At 42.7% G+C, this 18,106-nt stretch overlaps 1 protein-coding gene across 4 annotated transcripts in view; it reads left to right on the top strand.

The window, feature by feature from the left end:
- LIMA1 (LIM domain and actin binding 1) overlaps positions 1-17,360 on the top strand; it is a 158,946-nt gene extending 141,586 nt beyond the window's left edge. For all 4 annotated transcript variants that reach the window (XM_078688909.1, XM_078688912.1, XM_078688911.1 and 1 more), the window contains 2 exons: positions 13,613-13,746; positions 14,742-17,360. In XM_078688909.1, the coding sequence (XP_078545035.1) occupies positions 13,613-13,746; positions 14,742-15,801 (1,194 nt within the window). In that variant the 3' untranslated portion in view covers positions 15,802-17,360. The remainder of the gene's footprint in view (positions 1-13,612; positions 13,747-14,741) is intronic.
- The last annotated feature ends 746 nt before the right edge of the window (positions 17,361-18,106 follow it).

Here is an 18,106-nt window from a genome sequence, read left to right as displayed (position 1 = left end):
TTTCTATTTAATTTCTTTAGGGTTATGCAACTGTCATCTCAGAAAGTAGTGTCTAGCAAGGCCTCTTGATGCCTTCCTTAAGCGAGATGTTGGACTGGTGGCCAGAAAATAGACCGCCTAGGATAGGCTTGAGCTGGCATGGGGCCACGTGCTTTGTTTGGGTATTTTAGCCGAGCCTTGCACCTTTTTTTTTTTTTTTTTTTTTTCTCCCCCAAATGCCTTCATACTGTTCTTCGCAAGTAGAAAGCCAGGTCTGCTGTACCTCATTATACACGTGTAATGGATTTGCATTGAGGAAACGGCAAAGCTTAAACCTGAATGTAAAAGTCAATTAATACAATTTGATCAACGGTTCGTTGTTGGAAAGCAGCTCACCAGCAGTCTGCTTTTTAATTTGTATGATTTTATTATCTAACCAGTTGCCCCTTTTCCACTGTGACCCACGTGTTCCTTTTTTAAACTGAACTTGAGTAGAAGTACCAAAATGGGGTGTCTGAAGTATTTAGTGTTGCACTTTCATGGATTCAAATGGCAGACTGAAGGTGTCTGAGAGCGCACCTGAGTTGTTTAAGCTCCAGATCCCTGAGGGCTGATCACAGGTTCTGAGCATGTCCTGGAGATGTCTTAAAGAAGAGTGTTGGGTACAAAGATGGGTTCAATACCAGTTGGTGGAAATACGTAGTTTACGCCATACCAAAGAGCGCAGACAGAGGGCACGTCCTTGTCCCACTCTGTGTGTCTTCGATCTCTGCTCACTTTCCAATACATCTGCATGGAATGTGAGCTAACATAGGAACCAACATAACACCCCTCCCCATATACTAAAATCAAACACTTATACAAAAAAAAATCGAACACAAGATAAAAGTATTGAGAAATCAAATTGAAGATAAAAAAGCAAATAACCTAGAATATAATAATGACTAACCCATATCCTCGATTGTCATCACATAGAAAATCGCCCTTCCATACGGGAATCAAAATGAAAGGGAAAAAAAACATTTTAGAATATAATAATGACTAACAGAAATTCTCAAATTTAAATGTAATCACAGGAATAATCTTTCATCTTAAGGTTTCCTATCCCTTCTAGGCACATAACTATACCTAAGTGGGTAATCAACCTGCAGAAAATCAACACATATTGGAATAGTCTCATTATGTAACGGTATCTTGCCTTATGGAGAAGACCCATCACTCACCTCTGAATACTCACTCAACAGTCTTTCCAAATACTGCTGTGAATCATCTGTTGAACAGTCTGGAGTGGTTTTGCTTAATGAATACACCATTACCTACCTTTTTGCCCACTAGGATTGTACAGCTGTGTGGTTTTATGCTTAACACCAATACTCTTAAAATAATCTTTATCCTTATGCGAAAGAAACGTTACATATTTATCACTTAAAATGGATGAAGGAATACTTTCAGAAGTAAATGCACACTACCAAAAATGTCCAAACATTGTCAATTTTATCAAAAACTTCCAACAGGCCATTGTGAAAATAAATCAACGAGTGCTATTATAACTATATGCATCTCTTTGACCCCCAACCTCTATTACAAAATACATTTGGCAACCACTACACAATTGCTATCGATCACAGACCAGTCACAAGAAGCCCACTCGACCATATCGGAACTTCACTGCCAACCCCCCCCCACCCCACCAATAACTTGCTCTCTGATAGTCAATAACTCTGTGCCACTCCACGCCACTCCTCTACACATACCACTCCCGGGACAGGTCAGAGGGACTGCACTACCTGACCCTTCTCTGTCGGTTCACATTCCCCTGCATCACTCCTCCCCCCATTATTTGACATTATTTGCTAGAGCATGGATGTTGACTCTTGCTTCCTCTTCCTATGGCTTCCTATAGACAGTGTGGCACAAGTAACCTTTTCTTTCTAATATTGAGGAAATAGTTGACACTATTGATGATCATTTTGTTTACCTTCCTATTGCAGATTGTAGGACATACATTGAATGTGCACTGAATACTTCTTTAACACTTATTTGTGCTAATGGTATTTGCCTCCATGACTTCATTTCTTTTTTACAATGCTGCACTACGGTGTACTAAGACGTACATTTATATGTTAGTGCGTGATCATTTCATCACTGTTTGCTAATACACTGCTTGTATGCCCCTGCCATGTCAACTTCTCTGAAAATCAAATAAAAACTGTTTGGAAAAAATATTTGACTATATACTTCTGGAAATCACCAACCGGGTCCATAATATTTGTAGCAATAGACTCCCTCAGATACAGGAGAGTAGCCCAATTAACATAGGTTAAAAGTTTTGGGAGATTTATCGGCCATGGCACAAGGTGAGCATGACATCACAAACCTTTCTTTAACTATAGCCATACCAGGCCACCTAAACAATTTTTTGACAACCTATTTAGTTCTTACAATACCAAAGTGGCCCGCGTGTCAGAAATTAATGTCTTGACACACAGAATATAGAGGTATAACTCTTTCATCACTCAAAAAACCTAATTCAGAATGAATAACTCCGATCTCACTCCCTAATAAGCTTTCATACGGAAATCCAGAGCACCTTTGCTATGCCAACCTCTTTGTAAGTAATCTGACACCATTTGCAAAGTGACCTCCTTTTTATATTCCGAAGACCACTTTTCTTTATTAATTGCCACATAACTAGAAACATGAATGTTTGCTACCTGAAATTCGTTCCACACATCTTCACACACTTTCAATTGCTCAGGCAAGCTTGATAAACCTTTTTCTAAAATCAATAATAATGTTGACCTTCCGAGGCACATGAACCATTTTGTAGTTATAATCTTGTAGTTTGACAGCTAGTCTTGTCAACTGTGAGACATACTCACATTACCTTCAGTTTTAGTGGTATGTATCTTCAAAACATTTTAGGATCACGTCAAATCGTAAAAGATGTACCCCATATTAAAGCTCTAAAATGATTAGACACCCATGCACACTTCAACATTTCATTTTCAATGACAGAATATTTCTCTTAGTTGGGAGAAATAGACCTACATGCATGCTCCATTAAACCATCTTCAATTTGGGTTAACGCAGTCCTCCAATCCTTATTACTCGCATCAGTGGCGATAAGACAATGAGTTTCAAAGTCAAAAGCTTTTAACAAGGCAACATTTGCAATTGGTTTTTTTAATACTCTGAAAATCCAACTCACAGTCAACAGACCACACACATTTTTTGTTCTTCAGGAGTTGTCTAATATGACACGTTTTCTCAGCAAAATTTGGAATGTATTTCGAATAAAACTCTACCCTAAAGTCTCTGAGTTTTCTGTGGATGAATGATGGCCTATATAGCGAATTTGAGGGCGAGCCAGAAGTGTTTGAATTGTGTTCAGACACAAAAACACTCTCAAATGTTTTATGACCTGCTGCTATTGTCTGAGGGCATAGCAAGGTGAGAGCATAGCCAGGGCCTTTGGGGGACATCTGGGGATGTTCAGGGAACAGTGAGAGATGCCTGCCAAAAGGCTGTGGGCTGCCAGGGTATGATGATAGTCTTAGAGGGCAACCTGCAGGTGTCCAACTCTTTTTGAGAGGGCAGGCTGAGGGTGTATATGGACCAGCTGTGGTTTTCCGAAGGCCAGCCGAGGATCTGAGATGTTTTGAGGGCCTGTTAGGGGTATCTATCTACAGGCTTACTTAGAATCCCAAAGAGCAAGCAATGAAATGCAAGGGGCAGGTAAGGGTAGCTGAATGGCCTAAGACATACTGGTGTTTTCTGACAGTATCCTACAGTCCTGGGGCATATCAAGAATCCTGAAAGGCAGACCACGGGTGGTTACCGAAGGCAAGGTGAAGGTGTCTGATGTGTTGAGGGCCGACTAGGGGTGGGTGACTACATTTAAATTCTCCTAGAAATCTGTCAGAGGGTCGTAAGGGACCAACTGGCACTATGTATAGATCAGTTTGGTTGTCAGAATGCCAACTAAGTGTCTCGAAGGACCTGCTGGCAATATCCGAATATATGCTCCGAGTTTCATGGACATAAGGGTCTGTGCAACCATGTGCCATATGATATTGAAGGTCTAGCTTAGGATCTAATAGAGGGCCTCTGATGGTGAGATAACTAGCTCTGCAGGCTATTTGGAGGTGGCTAAGAGCTAGTTGTGGTCTTTGAAACTATCTGAGGGTTGACTGTTGGTGTTTAAATACCAACTGAGATGTCTAAAGCCAGATTTTTGAGTAAGTCTGTTGCATCGTGCTTCTGAGCGCCCCAGGTCTGGCGTTCATTTTTCAAATGTAAAAGTGCAACAAGAGGTTAAACATGCCCCACCCACCAGATTGTCCAGGCCTGTGTGTGTTGGCAATGACTGTTCCATGAATTCGAAAAATGTTGCTTGCTTATAATGAATCTGAGTGGGGCTCTGCTGAAGCACTCTTTCATTTTCACCTTTTAAACACAGTCGTGTCTGTAAACCCTGCAGTTGTGTGCTTTACAACTATTCCTGCCAGGTATGGTTATGGATTTCTGTCATGTTGTACAAATTCCTGAAGCGTTCTTGATTATGCCTGTAGTTTCATCTTTTAGCAGAGGAACAGGACAGTTATATGATAAAGTGCATCTTTATTTTCATTTCAATTTGATGTCTAGTACACCCACTTCAGATTTATTACTTGAACTCTCAATGTAGAACCTTAAAGGGCAACTTCTAGCTTGATAAAACTAAGTAATATAAGGGAATGTTATTTCTTTTGCTGGTTGACTATGATGTCGGGTTCAGGTCCGGTATATCTATAAGCATTTAGCAAGGTTGCTGCCTTATGGTGGCTACAAAGCAGTACCACACTAGAAACATTAGAACACAGCCAAACAATGCTGCTCTTTCTGTGGACGGAGAGCATTCTAGAAGCAAACCGTTGTGTTTGTAGCATGTTTGGCTGTAGATGCACTCTTTGCGTACCATCTAGTTTTTAACGTGGACGTGTGCTATAGATTTTGTTCAGAGGTTCTTTAGAATCCTGGGACCTGCTGTGATTTCACCCTTACCCTACAATGCATCTAGACTTTTCATCTTAGATTATCGTTTACCATCATGTTCAGAAATACAAATGCCAGCTCGGGGACTAATGATACTACAGTGGGAATTATGGTGCCAGCCAGAAGGACATGGACACAAGCAATTAGAAAACTTTGAAGACTTTATTCTGTGCAAGCTGCTGAGAAATCCACTCCAGCCATGATCACAACTCGCTGGAATGCAACAAGGAACCATCAGCGATGATCAGTGTCAGGGGTTTTATACTCCCTCACGTGCTCAAAGGTAAACCCCAGCTGGTTTGACCTCGTAAGCATCCACAGGGTGAGACCGAGTACTGCTCCCGAAGGAGGCTGGTGTAGAGCCATGGGATAACTCTTAAAAGGCGCGGACCTTTGAGTGCAGTTTTGGTACCTGAAAATACTCGACCCAGAGAGGTACACTCTTCAGCCAAGCCATTGGCAAATTACGTTGAGCTGCACCAACTGTCACCTTAAGCCTGCAGTACCTGACCAGCCTGCCTCAAACCTGAAATCTACTCAAGGCTGGCCTGAAGAACATTGCATCTTAGATGCAACTAAATCTACTCAAGCTTAACAGCAAGAAAACTGTGGTCCTAATTTTCGGGAAAAAATAAATCTTTGGGGTCCCCAGCTCTAGCCAAGTGAAATGGGTGTTCTACCTCAGCCCATTGATCATGCCCGCAACTTGGGAGTCATTATTGATGACAAATTATCTATGAAGCAGCAGGTAGTAAAGATGGCGGCTACATGTTTCATCATTTTAAAATGTTTGAAAAAAATTATCTGGATGCTCCCGGTCTCCACTAAAAAAAAAACGTAGTCCAGGCACTTGTGACATCTAGAATGGAATACGGGAACATCCTTTATTTGGGCTCAAATAAGGATGTCATGCGGAGGCTGCAGGTAGTACAGAATTCTGCTGCCAGGCTGCTCTGTCAGTTTTCTAAAACATCTCCCACCTCCAGTATTTTGCGCAACCTTCATTGGCTCAGGATTGAAAACCGCTTGAAGTTTAAGGCCCTGAGCTACATGTATAAAATCAAGGTTGGCTCTGCTCCTAAATACTTGCAAACCTTAGCCCAACCTTCTCAACCGTTGCGTCTATTACGATCGACCACTCAGGGAAAATTCTTGGTGCCCAGGATTAAACTTTCAAGAATGGGAGGTCGCTCGTTTGCTTTCCTTGGCCCATCCATGTGGAATTCTCTTCCTATTGCACTGCGCAATGAAACTTCATACAAGAATTTTCGTAAACTTCTAAAAACGTGGTTATTTAACCAATAGCTTGCATCCTTCTGCAGTCTTGTTTCTCTTTTCTTTTTGCCCTCTGTCAGGCTTAGCGCTGGGAAACCCTTGTTGGGTAGCTGTGCGTTATACAAAATTAATTTAACATAACATAACTCGTGTGCCTGCCAACGTGGCCCACTCCCAGGTGGGCAGCGAAAGATCCCTAGACTCTGAGGTCTAACTCCAGTGAGGGACCGATAGTGCTACAGCTCCCAGAGGTCCTAGACTCTAATCAAAAGTAGATTTTCATACTCTGGTGTATGTGGAACATCCTCACCAGGCCCTCTTCATAGCGGCACCACAAGACACAAGTCCAAATCCATTAAAAGTGGAAGCTTACGTTTGAATTACAGCTCTTATGAGCCTTGTTGCCACATTCCAAAGTGGCATGGCCAGCAGCCAACTAGTACTAACTACCCCCTGCTTCTAGAGTTCCTACCCCATACCCTTGCACAATTCCATTTCCCTAGTCTCCAGAGGCACCTTCACATACATTAGTTTCTCACAGATTCTGACCAAGACATTCTGTATCACCCCAAGGATCTCTATTTTGAACCTGTTGCCCTTGAGGGGGAGGGAGATCTATGGAAAGACTACCACATCAAACACCAAGATAACTGGACCTGGACCTGTACTGTTAAGGCTTCCCGTCCTGAGGATGACACTATTGCACACCACGTGGGATGTGTGCAGCATCATAATGTACAAATACATGTAGTACTGGAGGACCGACTTGCTCATAGAAACAACTCTCCAAAACTAAGAGGCCTGTGCAGTGCCTCTTCATGCTTAAGGGTATGTTTAAGACCACTACAGAAAGCTTTAGGTTTAAATCATTTTATTTGGGTACAATGCAGAGCCACCTACACCCAAAGGCCGTTGGTCATGGTAAACCAGATGGTACTGAAACAGAAAGTAAGAACAAGGAACAACACCCCATGTCCAAACTGGAGCTCCCTCCACTCTGTCCCTCATGTTTACGGGTGTCTTCCATGTCTTGTTTCTAAGTAACTCAGCAGTCAGTATTTTGTGTCTCTCAAAGACCTATTATCTCATAAAGGGAATACTGTACAGTGCTAAGCAGTGGAATCTCATGTTGTAATGTGGAGCATTCATAGGTATGTAGGACATGTGCGTTCCTTGTATTCTTGTCTAAGGAAGTTGATGCATAGCCCCCAAGTTTTCTTGAAAGAAGCCTCTTTTGTCTTAAGCTGTGTTGAGATCCTTTCCATCCTCAGTAAGTGTCAGAGGTGGTGCAGCATGCCCCATAGTCTGGAACTGCATCTTTGCCCCCATCGGGCCACAATAGCGCACCTTGCCCCTACTAAAGAAAGGCCTCCCACCCTCCCTCCCTCGGTGTGAACGCAGCGGGAATGTAAGTTTGTAGGGTAGTCCCATGATAGTAATACTTTGAAATACTGCTGTCCAAAACGGCTGGAGCTTTGAGCAGGACCACACCATGTAGTACCAGCAGTGAGAGATTTTTAATCATAGCTTCCCTGCCTCCGTCGCTGGTCCCCATCGTTTGTGTGAAGTGACATATTTTCCCCCATTCCTTGTCTGTGAGTGTGTCCTAATTCTTTTTCCCATTTTCTATTGGCCAATGTTGGCGGCAGAGATGAGCCATTTCTCAAATTGGGTCAGCGGGCGCGCAGCAAGGTTTTGTATGGCAGGTTGTCACCCAGTGCTGTATCTGCATATAGCACATATGCTCCTTCTCTGGTAGGCCATAGTTCCTCTGTAATTGTTCAAAGGACTGCAACCCGTTCCGGTCTAAGAGGTCCTCTATGTGCTTGCAGTTCATTAACTGCCATGTCAGGAAGTCATTGCTGTCCCTGGCTGATGGGAAATCGGGCTTGCCTATTATAGGGATCATCAGGGAGGGGATGAAGGTCAGTCCTAATGTGAGAGCCGCACCATGGTGGCCTGCATTATTGAGGAGCTATACCCTCCCCCAAGATCTGTGCCTCTTATGTAACCAAGGGATCTTCCACACGTGGATTCTGGCTACTGACATGGTCTATAAAGCACTAGTGTTTCCTGGAGGTATGTGCAATGCCATTCTATCAAGTTTCGCAGTTGAGTGGCTGCACAGTAATTTCTAAGCCAGGGATTCCAATCCCTTCCTCCTCCAGTGGGGCATATTGTTTTCGCTTCGACATACTTGCTTTTTTCCCCTTTTCAAATGAAACCGGCTATCGGTTGCTGTATCATGGGAAGCGTGCCCCGTTGTGACTGGAGAGGGAGACCCTGCATCATGTATTATATTTTCTGTAGCAGGGTCACCTTGACAGCCGCTATACGCCCTATGTGTGAGAATACAGCCCCCCCATCCCAATTTGCCCACTCTGCAGATCTGTGCGGGCTTTGTGGAGGAGGTCGTTGTAGGTCCTGTCGGATGTATGCTCTACTGTTGAACAGAGTTTAATTCCTAAGTAGTTAATATATTGGTGGGCTCATGTGAAGGGGCACTTTTCCTGGATGGCTATTTGTCGCTCCCGGGAGAAATTGAGTTCCGTGTCCTGCGATTTTTGCTTATTCACCTTGAACCCAGACAGTTGGCCGAATGTGTCTAATTTGTGGAGTAGGGCTTGGAATGTGGTCAGTGGGTTAGTTAACATCAAGAGGGCGTCCTCTGCATAGAGTGCTATCTTATGTTCCGTTTTACCAAATGTAATTCCTGTTATTTGGGTATTACAGAAATCTTTAAAGACCTGGTGAAGGCAAGAATTGCCGTCCCTAGAGTTAATAAACCTCTACTCCTACGTATGCCTTTCTTAACCGCATGCGTGCGGCATGATTTCCGCCCGTACGCTGGATTTTGCGGATTCGCACTTTACATGACGAGCTGGGCTCGTCATGAGCGTGCGAGGAGGCTACCTCATGACGAGCCCAGCTCGTCATGAGCGTCGAAGGGGTTAAACACAATATGCAATACGAATCTGGTAAAAAGTGGGAATACATTAAACAGTGTTTATTTCCTCCAAAATCGATAATAATTCGATTTAGTGTTGCGACTAGATGGCATTTAGCCGTTCAAACTCATTTAATAAAACTAACCACACCTATCTGCTTGATTACTCCTGTACATGTTTTAATGAAACTTCATGGCAACGCATTCAAAGCAAATGGATACAAATACATACATTAATGACAACCATATAGGGTCTTACTATATTGCTCAACATAAGTTTGACTAGTCTTTGGATGTACAATAGAAAGCCAAAAACAAAGATACATAACCAGGCTTCTTTAACTTAGCAACTGCATACAATTCAGAATGCTGCCGCACAGCTAATTCTGAAGATTCCACCATGGGTCCCGTTGACTCCTCAACTACATCAACTTCATTGGTTCCCTGTAACCAAACCGATCCAATTTAAGGCTTTAACCTTTTCCTTTAGGGCTTTTGAACAGAAGGGACCCCTTTATTTAAGGAAGAGATGTAAGCCTTACCTTTCTGGCTGGTCAGGTTAGTAGCACTCATGTCAGGCCCTTATCGCTAGCGCTAGGACGCCTCTTCGGAGGCAGCTGTGCGCTTTATAAATGGCATTGTATTTTATAAATATGTACAAAACATCTAAGTTATTCATACATTTGTTGTCCCCTTCTAAACTGTTTATAAAAGGTGTATCAATTTCAGTCTTTGATCCACATGGAGGTAATAATAGGGATAGGTTTGAACGGTAAACAAATCCATTGACTGTTCAAACCATTACTATAGTCCGAAATGTATTTACACAATAGTCCATGTCCCAATAACTTCTCTGTTGTAAATGGACGACACGCTTTGGCCTTCTTAATTCGAAAGCCTCTTCTAGGACCAGAGAAAGACAAGTATCTCCTATCGCAACCATTGGATGAATTACTGAGTAACACAGATGGGCCAAAAGAGTGGAGCAGAATCAATCATGCATGCTGAGGCTGTATACCAATCCAAAGGAATTGGTCGGGATCACCGTCGTGTTCGAAGCTCAATAAAAGGGCCCCAGAGCTTCAATCACCATGCCGCCCTCTGATCCATCCAAGCTGGTGATTGGCTTTCAAATGTTAATCACCCCAGAGTCCTCTGCCCATATCTGAGGATACCCAGAAAATATCCAGAATACCCCGTGAATTGGGCACCACTGCATGTGCACGCTGTAGTTCATACAAACTTGTACGAACTGCACAATGCACACACACACTGTAGTTTTCCGTTTGTACAAGCTTGTACAAAATAACACCATGCACACATGGAGTGCTGCCTGATGCTCTGCTAAAGTGCTCAAAACTATGAAACTGAGCGATTCAGAAACCAGCACACCCAAGAGATCCGAGCACATTAAGTTGGCAGTGCATACGCATCGATGGCTTTTCATTCCACAATGCTTCTAACTGGTGATCTTTGATGTGTATGGGACAAGTGGGATATCAAAATTCCTCACCACCTTCAACATTTTTCTGGTACACCAGTTCACCCACGAGCTATTCAAATAGACTAGTAGCTTGAAGATGGCTGCTTGCAAAGGAGATGACCTTTGGAGATGCCCCAGGCTTATCTGACTGTTGTGTGATGTGGTAGGTATTGGGTGTGGAAAAAGCTTGATACTTCTACAGTGTTCATCATCTAGTTTGCATATGAGCTTATCTGATGGGCTGCAAGGGAATAAACAAGAAGACTTAGGTACTATATTGAAAGTGAAAGGAGGAGAGCCCTGAAGTACTCTGATTTGAGACTTTTCTTAAGTAAGTGTACTTGTGTAATAGGAAATGTCTTACCAGGTTCGCAAATTATTGTAATTTCTGCCGAAAACAGGAGGACGGCAAGCCAAAAATAATGAAATTCCCATACAGATATTGGGCATGGGTGCAGGCTAAGTAGGGAATGACAGTAACGTAAGAGGCCTAGCCAGCAGAGGTTGCATGCATGCAACAGTAGAAGGGCAACATGATGCCAAGCAGGTGAATGTGGAGTCTTGAAAACAGAGCTAGGAGTCAGTGCAGAAGTCAGTTAGGGATGGGTGGAGGAGGCCAACCAGTTGAGCAAATTGAGAGCAGCAGAGTGGCATGTGAGAAGTGTGAGTAGATCCCTCAGGCATACTAGGTATCTACTTGATTGCTATGAAAGGGGTTTCTGTGATAAGCTGAGACACTACTCTGCTGAAATGTATGCAAGGTCATGTGCTTGACTCGGGTGTAGCCAAGGGATTAACACAGGCTGTATTGCCATTCTCTGAAAAGTCGGAGGGCATCTTACCCATGAGCAAGTCTTGCTACTGCTAGCTTTGCAACATCATGCAGTTTTTGAGTTTGTTATAGGTACCATGGTATGTGGGAAAGCAACAGACATTGATGTATAGGGAAAGTGTGGACGTTAGGAGTAAGTGGTCAAAGATTTTATATCGACCTTCAAGCTCAAGATTGGCAAGCCAAGAGATTTTGTTAGGCAACCCATTCCCCAGGTGCTTGCAGAATTGCGGCATCCTAATCCTGTAGGATAGGAATGAATATTACCCAACAACCCTAATCAGAATGTGCAGTAATGTGTGAGCTGCTAGCACAGGGTGCCTGTAGACGTTGAGATTAAAGACATTTGTGCTCCTGGGGTTGGTGGCGGAAATTAAGGCTGGATTGCATTTAGAGTGGCTTAGAAACAACCTGGTAGAATTAAGCAAAGGATTGAGTGGAAGGGGTTAGCAGGCTTCGGTGACCGTGACATTTGAACTGCTGTTTGCACGTGTCGCTGTCTGTAGTTTCCATTACACTAGTTTGGGGACCGCTTTCATTTTCTAAAATGCTTTTGTTATGCCACATTTCCTCTTTCTTCTCTCTTGCAGTTTCTGCCTCGTGCTCCTGGCACCTCCTTTCTGCTTCTGCCTCCTGAATCCTTCCCAGTGCCTCCACTTGAACTCTCGCCTTTTCCTCTTTGGTTCCATGCGCTGATCCACGTCCTTCACCTTCTCTTCCTGCAGTGACTTATTCCGAGTGGATGTAATGCTATCTGCTTCCTTAAGCGGGTCTGTGGCTAGTCACGCTCCATATACGCACAAGCCTATGGTGCTCCTCGTTCCCTTTTGCGTCCAGGCTTCTTGGACCACATTGATTTTAAACTGTCTGACAGAAAAGATGGGTATTTTATGTCGCTCTCAAAACCTCCAAGCTGCATGTTGAGAAATAAGAAATGCTAATTCTTTATTTTTGTTGTACATTAGCCCCATAAACAGAGATTTTTCTCTTTGTTCCTAAAACACTTTAAATCGGGCATAGTGTACCAGAGAGTGTGCTCGGTTCTTTATGGTGTGTATAAGTTAATTTAGAGATGGGTTTGTGAAACCTTGTACAATGTGAATGGTTTGCCTCCATGAACATTTGCCACCTAGCCCTGTCCTCCAGAGCTTGGTAAAGCAGCATTGATATTGGTTGTAGCAAGGTATAACTGCAGAGTGTCTCCATTCTACATCTATTAAAGTACCACTCTCTTTGGCCTTGCTTAAGCCGCTCCTTGCAGCAACCTTGCATCCCACTCCCCTACTCGCACCTTAAAATCTAAGGGCAGGTTTTTTATGACTTCAAATCTCTACTGAGCGCAAGAAATAAAGCCATGAGTTCATCTTGAAAAAGTGATGCATCTCCAGTGGTACATATATTGCAGTCATGAATGGACAAATGGTCCTTGGGTCAATCACTGTGGTCAGTTGGCAAGATAGAACCGGATTGTCGGCTTCCTGAACACTAATTGATTGGAGGGTGGATTAAAGTGTTGCAAAGTGGTTTTCTGTGTGGGGTTTTCACAGAAGTTGCGTTCCAAAATCCACCCTGCGTGGGTTGTGGTGGAGGTCTGTATCTTCCCACTAAGGGAGCATAAATAGTAAGAGTATGTGCTTCTAGATGTGGGTGGGTGGGGTGGTTGTACTTGTAGTGCATTCTCTGCTTTCCAAGTGTGGCAAAACATGGGGTGGTATTTGTGCACGTAACTCCGGAGGAGGCGGGTCATGGGCAGGGGTATTTACCTTTACAATATAGGTCGTTGGTTATTAGGGAACTGCGCTTCTTGGAATACAGGGGTATCCGCGGAGATTATGCTTCCAGGATTGGAGGAGATGATTGGTTAGGGTATGACTGCACATATTTTGTCAAAAGAAACCATTGGAAATGGAAGAAGTTGGAGGAATGTGCATTTAATATTCAACTTGTTACTAATTTGTGAAAGTAAAATCTGAATTCAGTAAACACCATTTCATATAAATGATTACTCCATCCTGTACAAATGTTATAGTGTTTTACAAGTATAATCTTCTTTTCTTAGAAATTCCAGTTGCCTGCCAGGGAGATCTGTGTTGGGTGCCAGAAGACTGTATACCCAATGGAACGACTGTATGCCAACCAGCAAGTGTTTCACAACAGCTGCTTCCGTTGTTCACACTGTAACAGCAAGCTCAGGTGAGAAGGGGAGGGAATTGACCAGCTGAAAGAGGTGAATAAATGCAGAATTGGGAGAGGGTGGAACTCACAAAGGGTCCAGAATGAAATGTGGGACTGCTAGAAGAGTGACGACACGGAACTACGCTAAAGGAGATGGGTATTATTGAGACTGTTGTAGTGGGTCAGTGGTTAGAAAGTACTAATGGTCTTGAAGACCATTTGTGGTATGTTTTAATTATGGCTTATCTATATCCGTGTGTGGGAGGGATATGTCTAAGCACTGTCCACAGAACCGGAGTCAAAACATGTATGGCTTTTATTGAGTTTAATTTAAAAAGACAGAATAAAAAAGTAGAAAACTTAAATAAAAAAGTATAATTAACAAAAAGGTGTTGGGTTTAGGTTCTATTTAGAGGTTCGGGTTAGTGGAGGGATAGGAGTTGGGGATGGATAAGGGATTAGTTAAGGGTTACTTTTAGTTAAGGGGTTGACCTAGGTCTGGTGTTAGAGTAACGTAAGGTGTGAGTGATGGTGCGACAAAAGGGGTAGCACAGAAAGTTGTACATTGGTGGTCCGCTCCTCTTGTAAAATAGAGACCGTATGGTATGAGGGTTAAGTTAAGAGTAACCAGGGTTAAATCAGAGGGTAATGTTTGTGTAGCCAAAGATCACTTATTTAATTGTAAAAATTATACCTCTGCATTTTTTGTAATTTCTGTAGACATACATGTTAGCCTGTAATAGAATTGGAATCAACTGCTTTAGTTCATCCCCCCCACCACACACAAATTTTTGACTGTTTCTGAAGCACACTAGATATTGGGACCATGGCACCTTCGAAAAAAAGTATTATAAACAAATAACTGCCTGGTAGCCTGTCATAATAGGAAAAACAATATACTACTTCCATCATCCCGAGGTCCTGGCCAGCATCTGTCCCTTATTAACCCCTCCCCCCACCTCATTTTGTATAGTTCTATAAAAAGGCTTTACTCTTTTTGCGTTTTTCAACAGCCTCGTGAATTATGCCTCGCTCCATGGGAATATCTACTGCAAGCCTCATTTCAACCAGCTCTTCAAATCGAAAGGAAACTATGATGAAGGCTTTGGACATAAGCAGCACAAAGAACTGTGGACCGGCAAAAGCGAAAATGAAGATGCTCCTGAGAATCCTGCCTGTGCTGAAAGTGAAATTGAAGGCTCTCATAATCCTGGGGTGGAGGATGCTCCTATAGCAAAAGTCGGTGTTTTAGCAGCATCCATGGAAGCAAAGGCAGCAGTGTCAGTAGAAAAGGAAAAGCAACTGGAGACCAAAAAGCTGCGGATTGCATGGCCCCCACCACCAGAGCCCACCAGTCCAGGAAGCACCTCTGATGAGAGTATCAAAGTGTTCAAACCTAAGTGGCCTCCAAGTGATGAGATACTCAAGGAAGATTTCAAGGAAGACGGAGACCTGAAGAAGCTGCGAAGAAGCTCCTCCCTGAAAGAAAGAAGTCGACCCTTCACTGTAGCAGGTGGTCTAAAACCAGTGGTGACTATTCGTAACCGCAAGGACTCAGAGAGGGAAAGCTTGTCTTCAGATGGTAAGAAAGCTAGGAGCCTATCTGGAGACGAAGAAGACAACATAAAACTTCCAAACAGAGAAAAGATGGTAAATGAAGAAAGGAATGTTGACACTTCAAAAGTTGAGAACCATAAAGAAGTTGCAGCAATAACTGCAGAAGCACTAGATGTACAACAGGGAGGGGAGAGTCATCAAATCAAAGATGGAAATCTTCTGGCGAATGGAGAAGTGTTTGGAAACTACAGTGTGGAGGCAGCCCTTGCTGTGAATCCGAATATGTCACCCAAAGACGATTCCACCAGTAAGCCTTCTTCACATGAAAGTACAGAAGACGGGTCCACCAAGGAGTTATCCCCAAGTCAGGATCGCAGATCCCAAGATATTGGCTTCTGGGAAGGTGAAGATAGTGAAGAATTATCTGTGGAAGAACTCATTAAAAGGAATAGGTGTTATGAAGATGATGATGATGATGACGATGATGATGATGAAAATGACGAGTTGGAAGAGTGATTCCATATTGCATTAGAATGGTGCAGGTTGCTGATTGGGCCTTATGTTCGTGTTCCTGGCCTCTTTCTTTGTGAACACGGTGCTTTCTTTAATTTCCACCAGCAGACTGACCAATTGAGTTCAAGCGTTTAACTCCTTTGGTATATAGGGTTCACCCTCACTTGAACATCTGCCTAGCAGCATTGAACTGGGTGCTGGTGGTTTGAACAGTTTTAAGATAGGCTGCTTGCTTTGGTGCCGGGAACTGCCCAGTATGTTCAACCTGTCACCTGTGGCTCCCAAGCCAGATTTGCAGCCGTAAAGTTCTCCTCATGTAACTGGTCTTAAAATCTCATTGGGCGTTTGCTGTTCAACATCAGAGACAAGAGATTGTTTCCGTACGGGAAGAATGATCAGAGTTCAAGAACTATGTTGAATAAGCTTCTAGGAGCAATCTTGTGCCCTCTGTGTGCTCTTTGTAGCACTGGTAGTGTGCTTCTCTCGGTTTCTCCTCTAAGCCTATGGGTTTCACTGTATTTACATCTGCAGTTGTCCAGCACACTGGTGTTAAGAAACGTAACTGCCTTTCTGCAAACATTCAATGGAAGAAGGACGAGGATCCAGACCAGAAGCTTGTTATTAAGTTCTTGATTATCTGAAAAGTTGCATGCACTTTACCACTTTGACGCTGACGTGCACAATGGCAGAAGGCTGTGGCACACTGATTTTCCTTTTTGACATTTGCTGGTACCCCAAGGAGTCGGGCGGGAGGGGGTGAGGGGGTTTACGATCCATAATGCAACATTCTTTTTTATTTTATTGGGTTTTCATTTTAATAGCCCATACATTTTTTAAAAGATTAACATTTGAGCCTGAATATAACTGGAATTGTTCATCTAAAGCTCACCTCTGTCGGTAAGGAGGGGTGGGGGCCTTGGTGTGTCTTTGGGATTTGCAAACTGGACTTTCTGGGCTGCACTTGCCCATTAGTGTTTCTTACCCGGTACTTAAAGATCAGAGGTGTGAAAATGAATAGCTGAGACTCCATGATAACACTACATTTGATTATCTCTGGGAACTGAAACTTTCACATTCCACTGTATTGCTGCTGATAGGACTTCTCCAATTTGTTTTTACTTGATGACTTGAAAGTCTGAAAAACTTGACTTCTCTTTGTGGCGTTTCTGCCCCACACTTAAATATGCAACTAAGAAAAAAATGGAAAAAAGATCTACCTTATGGCAACTGATCTTTGTGTTCAAATTTAGTTTAGAAGAATTTGGAACTCTGTGAAAACAAAGGCAAATAATTTAACAGGAAGATTGGGCAAATAGTGTAGCTTTTTTTTTTCTTTCTAGTTTTTAAAATAATTTTACCCGTTTGTGCTATTTAAAAAAGGGCGGGTGGGAGGATGGGAGCAGCTCAATTTTTAATTGAGGTGAAATTTCTTTATGCTGGTCTATTTTTCAATTGAATGAATGTGTAACATATTCTACTTTCTTACCAATTCAGCAGAGTATACAACTTTTTTATTCTCAATAAAGCAAAGCTTTGTGTGACAAAGCTTAATTGTAAATGTCTCTGGTGATGTCTGTAACTTTGTTTTAAGGTGCCCTTAAATAGACCTCTTTTACCAGTTATCCTGAAACCAGGTTGCTCTGATTCCAGTGTCCCACTGAGGTGTATTACCAGTGCAGTTCCGAAACCACTAATGTGTTTCTTTGGGATAAATTGAATCTCTAGACTAACCTCTCTTGTCATGTTGACCAAACATCACTTCAGACTGGAAATCTGTCTCCCATGTTTCTTCTTTTTCACACTCGTTGGATGCCTTCTGAAAAATGTCTTAGCAGAGGGAAAACATGCCTTATGTTCTTATTTTAAGAAAGAGCAGTATTCTTTCAGGAATTATTTTAGAAAGTATACCTGGTTATTACACTGGGGGACATGTGATGAGCAGCACTTCCTTTATCAACAAAAATCAGTTAGACATGTTAAATGATGATTTAGTTAAAAGACTTTGTACCACTTTATTTTAGAACATTCGAATAGCTTTATTTACATCACCATCCATTGCTAGTTTTTTTTTTTTAGACTATTCTCGAAGTTTCTTACTGAACCGGACTGCCGATTTAATGGTTTTTTTCCCTTTATTTTTAATAGGAATGCATTACAGTTGCATTTACATAGCAGTTATTACTCCTGATGAGGTGTTATAGCTCTTTGCGCTGGGCTGCCCAGCGCAACCCAAGGTTTGTGGTTCGAGCATTGTTATTGGGATTAGTCTTGCACGCTCCAGCAAACCACTTTCTGCATTCACTCCAGT

This window comes from Lissotriton helveticus, chromosome 1_1, assembly GCF_964261635.1.
Source record: "Lissotriton helveticus chromosome 1_1, aLisHel1.1, whole genome shotgun sequence".
NCBI lineage: Eukaryota > Metazoa > Chordata > Amphibia > Caudata > Salamandridae > Lissotriton > Lissotriton helveticus.
This window is presented reverse-complemented; position numbering and strand designations above follow the sequence as displayed.